At 32.2% G+C, this 15856-nt stretch overlaps 2 protein-coding genes across 2 annotated transcripts; both read left to right on the top strand.

Moving 5' to 3' along the window:
* Positions 1–1193: 1193 nt before the first annotated feature.
* On the top strand, positions 1194–5385 carry LOC110996267 (pupal cuticle protein 36-like). The gene is made up of 4 exons (XM_022263857.2): positions 1194–1263; positions 2510–2846; positions 3861–4064; positions 4961–5385. The coding sequence occupies exons 1-4, from the start codon at positions 1255–1257 to the stop codon at positions 5008–5010; spliced, it is 600 nt and encodes a 199-aa protein (XP_022119549.2). The 5' UTR covers positions 1194–1254; the 3' UTR covers positions 5011–5385.
* A 2621-nt stretch (positions 5386–8006) lies between these two features.
* Positions 8007–15373, top strand: LOC110996265 (A disintegrin and metalloproteinase with thrombospondin motifs adt-2). Its single transcript, XM_045630929.1, has 5 exons — positions 8007–8253; positions 10031–10436; positions 11706–11811; positions 13143–13277; positions 15044–15373. Exons 1-5 carry the CDS (start codon positions 8197–8199, stop codon positions 15108–15110), a joined length of 771 nt encoding a protein of 256 aa, XP_045486885.1. The 5' UTR covers positions 8007–8196; the 3' UTR covers positions 15111–15373.
* The last annotated feature ends 483 nt before the right edge of the window (positions 15374–15856 follow it).

Genomic DNA, 15856 nt, shown 5'->3' with positions numbered 1-15856 from the left:
TAAAAGTATATGTAATTTGAAATAAAGAAGTTATTATTATTATATAAATTATAACAATGTAGTTAAATATGAAATGAATACAGTACTTGCAGTACTTGAATAAACCTTTTTTGATTAAAAATAATGAAAAAAATGTGTTTTTTTATTTTATTCTATAAGTATTCTGACATTTTTGACATGGAAAAGATAACTTGTACCATAATAAATAAATATACGTAAAAATCGTATTGTCTACTCGAGCTTTGGCTTATTTGGATTGTGAGCCTATTTTCAAGTCAACTGGACTTTAAAACTGGGAACAAATTCAATAAATACGTATTAGATTCAACAATTATTTTTATGTTTTCCATATAAATACCAGTTAATAGACATGAAAAAACTTATGTTACTGGTGAATAATATTACAGTACATGCAGAAACGTGTATTCATATATAAAACATTTAAGTGCAAAGCACACTACTGTTATATATAACAACTGTAGTGTGCTCATTATAGCTAATTAGATGGTTTGGTTTTCAAAACTTTTATCATTTTCTAATAGACCTACTAAACATTCATTTAAAAATAGCGTGAAGTAGTTATGCTTGGTTGATGCAGTGTTGACCCAGGTCGTAGGTTTGAGCCCCGGATGTGCACTTAATAGAATATGAGCCGATTTAACACTCACTTGTACTTAAAATTTCGATGGTCTGTAGCACGGTAGAATGAGTCCATGTTTATTAAGGGAAAATATATATTCACGAAACAGATATCTGAGGCCTAGATTGACTGGATTTACGATAAAAATGCCGTCTCGGCATGTTTCGGAAATTATTTATTTCAGTTCCAATTTTCCCATATATTTGGCATAAGTTGGGATTGCAAACCCAGGTAAATCTGTCTATATGTCAACATATGTATTACAGTTATCCGTGACATACACATCATGTAATAGTATTTAGCCAGATATACCATTTGCGCCACCGTGACAACGAATGAACTGAAGCAATCAATGCCTTCATTAAAGATTTCATTCAATGCATTAAATACTTTAATTGCTTTTAACCTTCCAATGTCAATATTTTTAAACTATTACATTGGAATGTGAGCTTCTTAAAACCGTGTCCTTGCTCAATATGGAATTATAGTATCTATTTCAACGCGCATAAGATGAAGGGAACATCACGCGCATGTACGATTACTGCTTTACTATAAATTGGCGGCAGATGAACACAGAGTTACATTTCTCTACAATCTTCCTTTGAAGAAGCATCATGCAATACGTTAGTAATTGTTTATTTAAGTTTGTGATTGTTTTAAAGTGTTTTGGTGTTTAAGTGATTAAAATGGTGTTGTCCATATACAGCCCTTGATTATTCTTTTTATCCGAAGTGGTTATAACTTTGCGTGTGCCCCTGAAAGTTGCAGGGTTTTGTGGGAATCCCACGCCAGAATGTCTGGTATTCTCTGTAATACCCACTAAAACCGCTTCTGGGAGTGCCTAGAACGCCGCGTTAATACAGGGTCACTCTCGTATACAACTGGGTCCAAAACGGCAACGCATAAGACCCTAGGTTTAATAGCGAATCATAGTCATATTTGTCTAATTATTCAAACAGATTTTCCGATCCTAGAAGGTTCCTTATATATTTTGTTAATTTGATTTAACATTTTAAGAAACACAAAGAAATACAATTGGAGCATAAGAAAGCAATATGTCTCTATCAATGTTAAGCTTAATTGAATTCAATTTTGTATTTGGGTAATTTAATTTTAATATCTAGAAAACATGTTATATATCTAAATTTGAATATATATAAGTATAAGACACAGAATAGTTAAGAAAAACTGTTTAATTTAGCAAATATCTGAGTAGTATAGGAAATAGATCAATGCAGTGACATATTTTTTTCTACATAGCGTTCTCTTTTCATATTAAAAATATATTATATGCCATACACATAGTTAAATGTCGGTTGTAGGAAAGCAGCTAATAATTTCTGATACCGAGTATCAGCAGGTTGCATCTGTCAGCCCATATTGCAGCTGCATCACGAAATCAACCTTCACAAATGGCGCGACATTAAATTGTTTTCTTAATATTCTTCTAAGACAACACGTGTGACAGACCAAGGATTTGAAGTAGGAACAAATTTTATGTAGGGTCAGAAAAAAATGTACATATTTTTTTGCCGTTAAGTAGTGAGATATAGGTCAATCTAATACCTTTTAGAGTTTATAAAATTATTTTATTACGTTCAGATTTGTTTAAATATTTGGTATCCTTTTTGCGCTGCTCTTACCGACTTATGTTGAAACATAAACACCAAAAATAAACTGAATTATGGACATTCGCTGTCATATATATTATCATAATATATCATAAGTAAAATGGGTTTTGAGTTACATTTATATATTCGGCAATACAAAATATTTTTCTTATAAAAGCTCAAAGTTCTATCAAAACTTTCGATCTAATTTATCCTATCACTTAGTAAATATCCCAAATTAAATATTATTAATTTTCAGGTCATCATTCTCACGTTCGCCTCTATGGCCGCGGCCGCTAAACTTGACAAGATATACTTGCCGCCAGATGTCGCGTCAGCAGACGGTGCGCTTGCTGGTCTCCAAGCGCCATTTGAAAGGCGAGGTCAGGCCCAAAACATTGCTAACCAAGCCCAAAACTACCCTAACCAAGTCCGGAACTTCGCTCAGAACGCTCAAGCCCAAAGCTTCGCTCAGAATGTTCAAAGTCAAAATGCAGAAAGTCAGGCTGAAATTTTAAGATTTGAAAATGAAATGAATGAAGAAGGATTCCACTACGCATACGAAACCAGTGATGGAACGAAGGCTGAGCAAAATGGTAAGTTTTTTTCTTAAATAAACGTCTATTTTGTGGAACACATACTAAAAGATATTTATTAGAAAAGTAATAATAAAATCATTTAGATTTTTCACGTGCTTATACAAAATACTAAATTGATAATATATTCAATATAACAAGGTAATAATAGGTTCAATGTTCGTAACATATACTATTTTTTTTAATAAGATGTGATGTTTTCTTTAAAGTGGGCGGTACGCCTTGTTTGATTTAACCTATTACTATATTTCAAGCGTTGAAATCTACTTTCAAAATATCACAATCAAAGAGCCGATAGAAATCTCTAAAAACATTTTAACAAATTTCAATACACCTTATTTACATTTCAACACGATTCGCTCAATAAATATACGTATTTATTGATTGCATAAAATTTGTCTCAATAAGAGCACTCCAAGGGGTTACGCTATGAACCACATGTCAATCAAACGGTAATTTAATATGACATAATGTTGTTGTGAGTTGCCTCTTTCGTCACGGTTACGTGTCGAAGTGATTTATTGGTGCATCTTCATTCTACGATGAGCGTATATGCCTTGTGCTTTTGTTTTTTAATCATAGGGCTTACTTTAATACTGGCTCTCCCCCTTACACATGGCGTTTACACAATTTGACAGAAAGAGACAAAAGAGTATTTCAGTTAAGAGTACAGTCTACATTAAGTTGTTTATTGAGAGGTTGTTCAATATTAAGGTTTATTCGCCCTATTCATAATAATAAATAATCATTTATTTGCTAGAAAGTGCTACATTTAGACTAATCCATTTTAAAAATCAATCAGCCATATAAAAATAGGCAGGCATCTTTTTCATTTTTATTACGTCATATGATAACAACTATTACTAAGTACATTACCCGGAGGTCTTAAGTTTTATTCATCTATGAAAGACCCAAATTTTTCTGCAGGGTGCCCAATGCTTGGAACTTAAAGTTCCAAAGTTGCAAAAGGAAACTGGCATCTTATTTTTTTTTCAAACACTGTGATCTTTTCAGGACGAGTCTTGCCAGGATCAACTCCCGAAGAAGGCTCCATCCAGGTGTCAGGCTCCTACTCCTACATCGGCGATGATGGTCAAACTTACTCTGTCTCATACATTGCTGATGAGAACGGTTTCCAACCAAGTGGGGACCATCTGCCAACACCACCACCAATTCCTGAAGCTATCCTGAAAAGCCTACAGCTCACGGATCGTGAAGGTACTCAGTTAAACCATATATGAGGCTTATAAGTCATCTAATCATTACTATAATTCATATATAATCCTTGCAACAATACAGGGAAAGAGATTGCCTATGAATCAAATTTTGCGTGACGTAATTCTTGAACGCTCCCTTACCTAGTATAACATACACATATGTTACTTAAAACTCCGGCGACTATATAGCCATAGAAAATACATATATATAAACACCATTATTACTGCCGATATACTAACTCCAACTCTCAGTTCAAAATATTGTGAATTTTATTTGATAGTTCAATAATCTATATTTAGGGTTTCCATCTGTAGAGCTTTAATTAGACGTTACATCATCACTTATTAGTGATGTTATTACATAACGATTCAAAAATGGTTAGGTTATTTGTGAAGATTTGATTTTATATACCTTAAGTAATCCAATTGATGTTTAATTTAACATAAAAATTGTAAGGAGAATTGAAGAATTGAGAATGTTACGAATACAGGGAACGAATTTGGTTATCCATTGCTGAGTAATGCACATGTTAATTTGAACCTCATGGGTTCAATTCTAGACGAAGATATAATTGTTATTTCACGAGCTAGTGTTAAATATAGACAGAAAGTCGATCGCAGAGAAGTGAGCACTGCTCTTTCACAAACATTTTAGCGCGAAATCTTTACATTTCGCGTGTGTGCTTTTCCTCAGATCTAAAGGAAGGGACGTCCACCAGTCTACTTTAGACCAGACTCTATGGTCTCGGCGTGATGGACGAAAAGTTGTATATATTTATATCCTTAGGCGTATTAGTTTCGTTGCTGACCACGACGCTCAGACATGAGCTGCCGACTAAAGAGAGTGACACTTATTACTTGAACGACGAAATTAATAAGTGTTTTATATATTAACAGGGAAATACAGCAGTCAGAAAAGCAGTTACGACGCGGACGCCGGCTACTAAATTAACTATCCTAGAACTGACTAAGAATAGCTCATACAAACATGTTTAAAAATAAATATAACATTTGCGCCTAGATTTCTCACAGGCGTTTATTTTATTTCATATGTATCTGTTAATTTCTGATACAACATAAGCTACCTTATGAACGTACGTTTACGAACTTACGTTTAAATGATATTTTCTTTATATAAAATAAATAGTTACAGATATTCAGCCATAGTTAATGGCATAGATGTACTTTTATAATAAGCGCGATTTTGCCCCTTATCTTAATTCTACGAAAGTTATATAAATTATCTAAAAAATCCACCTACGATTGTGTTTTTGTCTGGACTATGGCCAGTATGTTAAACAATAAAGTGTAAATAATTTTTATGTTTTTATTTCTCCTTTTGTTCGAATTTCAAATATAAAATAAATAATAAATCAGTGGCGCTACACCCTCTCTAGGTCTTGGCCTCAGATTTCTGAATCTGTTTCATGATCATTATTAAATCTAATAGGCCATTAGGTGATCAGCCTCCAGTGCCTGACACACGTCGTCGACTTCTTGGGTCTGAGACATGTCGGTTTCCTCACGAGGTTTTCCTTCACCGTTCGAGCAAATGTTAAATGAAAGTGAATGAATTTCAAATATGCAAACTTATATTATGATTTGTTCTGCAACATCACGTTAAAAATATAATAAATTAATGTAAAACAGGTATTACTGACATTAATTGTATTTGAAGTATTTATTCAATCTGTTTATTTGCCAAAATTTTAGTATGTAATTGTTATCATATACAAAGTATGAAATATTTATCCGTATGATATAGCATACAATATGAATCCCTATTTTCCTGTTTCTTAAACAAGAATAGAATTCTAAATTCAAAAGGAAAGCAAAATTTAAAATATTCTTTTAAGAGTTCAAGTTGAATAATAACAAACAAGAATGTCAAGTCAATAACTGTCGGGTGAGTTAGAACATTAAAGGCATTGCACGCAATTTATTCACTGCAACAAGTTAACTATTAAGTCATTCAAGTATGACGTCATGAATATATTCCTTGTAATATGTAGGCGGTAAAACTCTAATTTAAGAGTAGAATTGTTGCGAATTCGCTATGCTTCATCTATGATCGTAACTCGTGACGAACTAAATAATATTAATTAATACGTAGATGATGATTATACCGTTATGAGTAAGCATCGACATCGCGCAGAATACGTTTATTTTTAATTATTATTTATAAGACAGTATCCACGAGATCTGGCAGACCACAGAGAATTCAAATTAAATTTAAATATCGAAGAGGCACAAACCGAATTGTGTCCTTGAATAGTATTTATTTGAATTAGGCACAGATATGATGAGACCTATGTGTGTGGGATGATGATAATATTTTTGTGTTTAATTTTTAATGCACTAAGCAACTTCCGGTCAAAGAGCAAAAAAACCCAGATAAAAAATACAGGAATATTATTTTACACTTATTGTAGCTGTTAATTTTCTTTTGGCAAAGAGTTTCCACTGAAGTATACTTTTTGATGGATTCTTTGTACCTTTCAACATTGGTACAAGATCGTACAACGGCATATATTATATGACAAGGGTTTTAGGTATTATAATAAGACAATGACAGCATTATTACTAATTTTACAGGTTACTGTGATACTCGCCTTAATCTTTTATCAACAGATTTATTCACGGCATTTTATGCCCGACCGTATAACGACAAAGCAGCAGTGGATAAGACCTGCCGTGAGAAAGCCCGGTTAAGATTATATTTTTTTTTCTACAGGCGGCAAAGGAGCAGGAGGCTCATCAGGCACACTTCTAAAATGCTAGTTGCTGGCTTCTTAGGATTCATTACGCTCTTATCTTAAAGGTTCTTCAAAATGTTACTCAGACCCTGCCATGTATCAAATCGACCTTGGCATACCGTCACATGAGATATTGAGTTTTTATGAAATATTATTAATAATTAAAAAACTGAAGAAATCACAATACACTTCACAACACCGACAGTTATTTCATGGCATCATTTTGAGAGAGGAACTTGACTAGTTGAGTTTCCTACACGGTATAATTGCAATTTAAACTAGATCAAACAAAATGTATCATCAAATTGAGTGTATCATTGATTTACCGTTCAACATCATTAGATAGTGTGTTTTAGGCTTTCTACAAAAAAGCGTTTTAATGCCTTCTAATTATTGTAAATTATCAATCTTTATTAAATGAGTGACTGACAATTACTAGAAATAAATGTAAACGAATATTAATAGTAAGCCTTTATTATGGTTATATTATTAGTTACAATGCATAGTATTATGTTTCCATACGTGTGTCGGCAGTGGCATAGTTTTTTTTCAAAGCTCTTTAATTTTTTTAAATATTTATTTTTGTCACCTTAAAGTTAGAATTTACAGTCCAAATTACGTCTGGAGATAGGATTCTGTGCCCAGGTTTTGTCTTTATCAATCTTTATTTATCTTTGGCCTGTAAATGTATATTATGTATAAAAAATTATATTTTCGAAATAAAACTAAGTACTTACTACTAATACGATCGTCTGTTTTATTTGAAAATGTTTATGTTTGACTATATAATAATATAACAAAAATAGAATTTAAAATTGATTTAATAAGGATTAAATCAATTTAAAATTCTATTTTTAATATTGCTTTTTATATATACATTTATTAGGTCCTATATAATTGGGTCATGTTACCATTTAATATTAACTTTAATATTTCATATACGGGTATTGATATATTATTAATTTATAGAATATAAACCAAAGTGACTTATAAAAATCAGAAAACGTAATTTACCGGGATATATTATCCTTAAGCGCGTCAGTACCACACATGACAGCCGATATAATTAGTTCTAACGTGCATTTTTTATTGCTCAGGCGCACATGTGTTCATCACTTCGAAGACAGACAGACGTTTATAAAAAGATTCAATGGTACCCGCATACATCATAACACATATGACATTATTGATAGTTTGACGTGGTTAGTGAAAGAGCGTAACAATTGTTCGTGTATATTCGGCCTACAGCCGCAAAATATAGGTTTATTTGCTGCAAAATTGAAGTCCTAAATACACGCTCAGTTAGCCGGCTGATTTTAATGTGGCTATGTGCTTGATCTGGTAAAGTTTGTATTAATTTTAGTACGTGAACTCAAGATGAACTTTTACACTGTGCTGTGTTTATTTCTAGTGAATAGTTTCGTTCTGGCTGGCGTAAGTATTTAATCTTTTTTAATAAGCTTCCATTTTTATATTTAATTAGAATTAGAATCAGAAAACCTGTAATAAGTTTTGATGTATAGATGATGTATTTATAATTCTATACAAAAGGAAGTTAATGAAATAAATTGGTATTTTTACCTGGTTTTTCATATACATAAAGATTACAATATATTTAAATATTTGGTGATATAGGCGTCTTTATTTTTTTATTTTATTTACATGCGTATAAGCTTAATAAACAAACGCACGAAACTTAAGTGTCGATAATTCTATAAACTATCTGTAGTTCATAGAATCTTTCAGCCAGTTCTTGGTTTTACAATATTATACAAATTTAAATACCTATTGGATCATATAAATAATATCATATTACGGTTCTAGTATCTAACACCTGGGAAAGTAGAATATGCTGATCTCAGCATTACTACTCACGTATACATATATAAAATGGGTTAAACAGAAGTCTATTTATAAGCCAAACGGGTAATAAGTTTTATTCACTTCCAATAAGAAACAATTTTTGTTTCACCAGAACTCGAACTCAGGACTTTACACCATGTTTTCAACCACTTTAATAAGTAGACCAAATATTAATAATTTAATGTTAAATTTTAGCTCTCTAGCAAAAAGCTATTTTCCTCTATAAGCAGTACAAATCTTAATATATATATATATATATAAATCATGTGTCACGTTGTTTGTCCGCTATGGACTCCTAAACTACGGAACCGATATCAATCAAATTTGCACACCGTGTGCAGTTTGATCTAACTTAAAAGATAGGAGCTTTCATCGCAATGTATACCCGCAATATTATTTTATTGCAAATATTAGTTTATTTATTTGATATAGCAGACTCGGCCAAGCGTTGCTGTGGCTAAGATTTTTGTTATATTACATAGTAGTAAATTATTCAAGGGAAACCGTAGGAGAACTTATGTGAAACGTTGGTACCACGACACGGACCTAAACTAAACTACCTTTAACTCAGCGCCATCTGTTAGAATTGTATCAAATAATAAACAAATGTTAATGTTATCGTAATTTTAGTAAGGATGCCTATTTTTTTTGAAAATGAAATGTAGCCTATGTCACTCAGGAATGATGTAGCTTTCCAACAGTGAAAGAATTTTTCAAATCTGCCAAGTAGTTTCGCAGCCTATTCAATTCATACAAACAAACAAACAAACAAAAAATCAAACCTTTCCTCTTTATAATATTAGTATAGACAATTCTAGCAGATTAGACAGGCGCTGTGTTAAAAGTACCAACCTTTCACATAAGTCTCGATCTTGAATTAGATTGTCATGATTCATGTGCACTGTTTACTTTTTGTTTTGTTTTATGTAACTTGTATCAGTTTAGTTTAGTTTATTTTTATTTCTTTTTGTTTCTGTTAAGTATGTTTTTTTTGTTTTCCCTTTTCTATTTTTGCACTTCTTGCCTACCTTATCTAATATACTCACAGTGGTTGTCTGGAAGAAATCGCTCTAAAGCGATAAGGCCGCCAGTTGCTTGTCATTAAATTATGTTTAATATTTTCCTTTTATGTAATACAACGAAGTGTTAATAAATAAATAAATAAATAAAATAAGTTCTACCGTTTCCCTTGTATAGTTTACTACTATGTAATATAACAAAAACCTTAACCACAGCAACGCTTTGCCGAGTCTGCTAGTAATTAGTATATTACAAGTTATTAATAATTGCAGTTTATTGTTGATTGTTCCAAATATGTTTTAATGAGACACATTTATTTCCTCTTTAGAATACCGCAGGGATTCGCAAAAGCCATTTAACAAGGACAAAGGAAATTATAATTCCTGTTAAGGTGCATTTAGACTTTCACCTCTCCAAGAAGATAGCAAAAGAACACGGTTTCAGGACGAGAAAAAAAATTAAAGATATCGTTCACAACATCTTAAGAGAGGCCAACAAACTATTTAGACGTCCGAGTCTTAATCAAACCATAATATTGAGACTGAAAGCTACAAAATTTTTACGACAAACAAAAATTGTGGCTACAGATGAGAATTCGACAGTTTATTTAAAAAATTACTGTGAGATGCAAAGCTATCACAAAAGTTTAGAAAAGAAGCAATATTATTCAATATTACTGACGGGGCTCAATCTTTTTTACATTAGTAATGGGAAAAACATCACAAAATCAACAGGTAGGCTTCATCACGACAAACAAACAAACAAAAATCATTTATTCATATAGGTAACATAATGTACACTTATGAACGTCAAAAAATAGAAATATTCATTAAATGATTTTAATTTTACATTTACCGCCAGTTCTCAAATCAAGGGCGTAGAACGGAAGAGAAGAACTGGCAATAAACTCTTCGCCACTCTTTTAATCGACATTACGTGAACAATACACAACACATAATTTACATTACTTTTTTGTCTGTGCAAATCTCTGTTATCATAGACGTAAACCGATTTGGATATGTTTCGCTACATATGTACTACTAATACTACTAATTTAGGTTCTATCACGACATTAAGTGTAGAATTCAACGCATTAATATTTTTTATGTTTTTTACTTATAAATCTGCATATTCTATCGCATCTTCTACCGCATTTACCATGAAAGTGTTCAGAGTTGTTCAGTGTATTACCTGCAGCTGAGTTGCATTATCGGACGTCAAGGGAAAATACAAAATAACACCCGTGTGACCTTGGCGTCCGTCGTTCCACAACTCAGAGTTTTCTGAGGCAGTTTATGCCAAGCACCACCGCTATGTGTAACCAGCTACCCACTGAAGTACATCCGAACCAATTCCACTAAGAGTCCTTCAAGACATGAGCGTACCAATTCTGAAATACCGTCAATTCACGATCTTTCTGGCAATATGTGTGTCCATGGGCGGCGGCCTCCTGCCCATTGCCTCCTGTTACATATAAAAAAAACTTAGACTGTACAAATCTCAGTTGTCATATTCGTAAACCGATTTTTCAGAAAAGAGCATACATTTTGCTAGATTATAAAATTTACTGCTAATACTACTTGACATTACAATTATTTTTTTTTGTTTTTTTTTGCCTAATTCTGTGCATATTTCGGTTGTCATAGAAGAGTACAGATTTTGATAGGAGAGCATTACTTGTGCAAGTTCACATAATTACACCGGTCACGCGCGGTTGAACGCGCTTTCTGGTGTAGAGTTCGGCGCATATATATTATATACTATTTGCGAACTGATTATCTTAGTACTTGGTGTTAACCAAATATAATATTATAGAAAGTGAACGTAATACAAAGAGTATGGACGTTTAAGATTTATTACAAAAACAAACTCGTTAAATTAATAAACATACTTTCAAAACGATTTTCATAGTGAAATAAGATAAACACTCTACAGTCTTATAAGGCTTTATATTAAGTACTTAGCTATTTAAATTGTCATGAATTATAAGATGTATTTTTCAGGTCGAAGTTACACCAACGGTGTCTGTAATGTGAAGAAAAGCTGCGCACTGATTGAGTGGAAACCAAAAAACATGGGATATTTATTAGCGCATGAAATAGGTCACAGGTTAGTAGAATGTTGTATGGTTTATAGTCCTGCCTGCTTGGTTTACTGGTTGGTTTATTTATAAAGTCTGGGGTGAACCCCACTGAGTGATGACTTTATAAATATAACCGGAATACATCTCCGACTATATACAACCGATACATTTTATATCTGGTATTTCAATTTTAAATAAAATAATCAAGCACGCACTTGTGAGTCTTTTGGCAGTGTTTATTTGTTATAATCACCTGGGCCACCTGCCCTTTCGCCTCTTTTTTTATATATAAGAGGTGCAAACAAAGTACACACTCAGAAGAGAACCTTCTTTGTAAATTAATTATTTTTAGGGTAAAAGCCCCAATATATGGAAATTTTGTTCGTTTTACAACAAACTCCCAAGCGAAATTAGAGAACTATCAGTAAATAAATTCAATGCCCTTATTAAAAGTTAATTCATTAATAAAGCCTTTTATAAATGTGACGAATACTTAAATTATCCTTGGGATTGATTTGCTCCAGTTCAAATAATTTGTATTAAAAAATTGGCGATTGAAAAGAGTGGCGGAAAGTTTCTTGCCAGTTCTTCATACCCGCTCTACGCCCTTGACTTGAGAACTGGTTGTAAATGTAAATTTAATTTGTTTTTTTTTGACGTTCATAAGTGTACATGTTTACCTATATGAATAAAGATATTTTGAGTTTGAGTTTATGATCATGTACCAGTAAATGATCACTCCTTGTATCTATATATCTATATTCACACTGTTTACACATTATATACGTCCTAATGATAGTATAAATAAATAAAAATCTGCGCAAGACTTTATGTGATAGAACTGCTATCCATAAATTTCTAATATGTGAATAATAAACGTATATATCAGCCAATAGCGTGTATATTTTCTTGATCTTCCTTTTTCACTCTCTCTCAAACGGTCTCAATTACTTTCAATCACACTGACCCTGACAAAAACGCTGCACATCTTCGTGACGTTTCATCCGTAAAAAAATTACCCTCAAGCGCCTAAAGAAGTTTCACTTCAATAGATAATTTGGCTGTGTTCAAACCTCTGATTTATACACGAACCTCATAAGTTGTGTCGTGGGAACTGGGGTTAAGTTATGGATCGGAGAGTATACTCCTACTTGCGCATAGATTTGTACTGAACATCTGCCAAGTGGCGTTCCTCAAGAGTTTGCCGTAAAGGAATATGCCTACAGGACTCTTTAATTAAGCTTGTATGAAATCTTTTTGTGTAGCAAATATTCAGATAAACAGATAAACATATATGAAGCTTTCTATTAGTAACAGTATCAGGCTTATGAAATTAATTTTCGATTCTAAATTTCAGTTTAGGAATGTCACACGATGGTCCCCCATACAACGACTGTACGAATCGAGACATCATGCAGCCTAAATACAATCCGTCAAACCATCCTACTACGTGGTCACATTGCAGTCGACTTTACTTTGAATATTTTATGAGGTATTTGCTTTGTTTAATTTAGAGTTTGTTAGTAACAAATATACAAACTGGATCTGTTCCTAATATCGAAGGTATTTGTTGGCAAAGTTGCTTTTATACTTAGTATTTTTATACTATAATACTTATAGTTAACTTATAAGTCACAAATATGAAACAACTTCCCATTGAGGCATGCTACAGAAATACTTTTGTTCATCGTCTGGTAACGGGCGAACACATTCTATGACATATAGTTAATTTTAATGCATATTCGTCAACCATTAGGCTCGAAGAAATCGCTTTAAATCCAGGACCATCGATTCTATGTTAAAAACTATACTGCGGGTTCTCATAATATGTACAAACAAAATCTTGAAATACTCAACGGGTCACCGATTATAAGTTTATTACGAGAACTGGCAAATTGGCGACGACTGGCGAACTGGAAATAGTTTAGCATACTAGATATGTAAGGAAATCCCTTTATTAATTAAATTACGAGGAAAATATTTTTATAATTATGATTTACTATCTTGCTTGCTTCGCGATAAATCATTCGCTGTATTCGACACCATACAACCATCAGTGGTATTATAATGAAACACTTATTAGACAACAGAATTTTTTGTATCTGGATGTTTTTCTAAAAAAAATATTCATTATAATATATATTATATTTAAAAAAATGTGAAGGTGTAATAATAATAATGCAAATTCTATGAAAAAACTTAATCTATTCTCATCTTTTCATAAGTTTAATTCGGAGTATTAAATGTATTAAAACGGATGTTGTTTAAAAATTCCAGCTAAAACAGTTGTCGAAAACTATAATTTTCAGAAATAAGCGGTGCTGACGCATGCGATAATATATATGCATATAAAAACCTAGTTTTACGTAAACCAAACAAATCAACTTGATTGATTGATTGACTGACAGATTGCTACGCACAAAATACCAGGCGTTATAAAAATCACTTGACTAACACTATCTCGGATGGTTAAGAAAAACTTTGTGTGGAAGTATTATTACTTTTGTTTTTAAAAATGACAATTTTGAGTTATACTGCTCCGTCACAAAATATCGACACTTGTTATCTTTCTATCTTCGTTCTTCTACAAACATACAATAACGCAAAATATAAATTTTTTCAAAGATTTTTATCTTGTAATGTCAAAGATGTAGAACTTGTAACGCGTGTATAAGTACAGTGTACACACATGGTTTTTTTTATTCGACTTAACTACTTCATTTCACAAGTCTTTTAACATCTTTAAAGCTAAGGCCACGCATTTAAGGCTGAGATATACATAAATGTATTTTATGTGTGCACCAATGTTATGAGTAAAGTCTTTCACATATCAGGATATATCTTAGGGTAAGAATCAATAAATAGATAGGGCTAATTCTTCCTCCCTTACTTATGTAAAAAGGCTTTTCACACACAGGAATCGCATGACGTTTTTGAGTCTTACCCTTATACCCAATAATCGTCTAAACCTGTATCTGAATAGTAAAAAAATATCGATGAAACAAATTTTGCTTGGTTACGGGGCTCTATACGATTACTTAAGTCTCGAATATTTTTTATGCCATCTAGTCCAGTCATTACGTTGGAAATATCGTGTTGGAAAAGAAAATGAACCGAGAAAGCTGTTGAAAGTATCCAAAATTTGGCTTTCTCGGTTTATTTTCTTTTCCAAATGTTTATAATGACTGGAGTAATCATTTTGTAATGATTATGATGAAGGATAATGTCAATGAGTAACGATATGCTAATTATTTTCAGGAGTGAAAAATCTTGGTGTCTCCAGGGTGGTGCGTCTTCTCGCTCAACGATGAAGTATAATATTTAATATGCTTCGTTGGTTGGTTCTGTCGTATCTGCACAAGTACCAGGGCAAAATAAAACAGATACCTCCTCAAGATCAAAGATACTGAAATTCATTGTCTGCTTTGAGTCAAAATACGGAGATTTTTTTTGAGCCAACCGGATAATTTTATTTATAAGTACATATAATTGTGATATTCGTGCCTTCAACGTTGTATAATGCATTTACTATATTTAGTTTACATAATTGTTTATGCATGTTTGCAATTTTAATCTACTTAAATATGAAAGATATATTAATTAAGTGTTATTTTTATCAATCATTGTAAATATTAATGAATAGCGTAAAAACCAAATAAAATAAATATATTTTTTCTTAATCTGTTTTTCTTGGACAGCCACTGTAATCCCATAGGTACTTAAATTATAATATTAAGAGTTTTATTCGCGCTTTGTCGTATTCGAACACAGTATTCAAGTATGCTAGTAATCGCTAATACAGTCAAAATCTGTTGTAGTATAGTACCTAATACCATAGAATTCAGCCGGGACCATTGATTTTTCACAATATAACCGTTATGTTGTTCGATGTCGTCGTTAACGGTTTTGACTGAATTTTTAATAAAATTGATTTCTTAAAATTAAACACCTGAATGATAATTTTAAAGAATTTTTCATGCAAAAAATGTTTTTTTTTATGGTGTTACTTACAATTGTAAGTTGTATTGCGCCACAGATATGTCAAATGACATATATTTTTGACATAAGCCC

Source organism: Pieris rapae, chromosome 13 (genome assembly GCF_905147795.1).
Source record: "Pieris rapae chromosome 13, ilPieRapa1.1, whole genome shotgun sequence".
Lineage (NCBI taxonomy): Eukaryota > Metazoa > Arthropoda > Insecta > Lepidoptera > Pieridae > Pieris > Pieris rapae.
The sequence above is the reverse complement of the archived record's forward strand: the minus strand, read 5'-3'. Positions and strand labels throughout refer to the sequence as shown.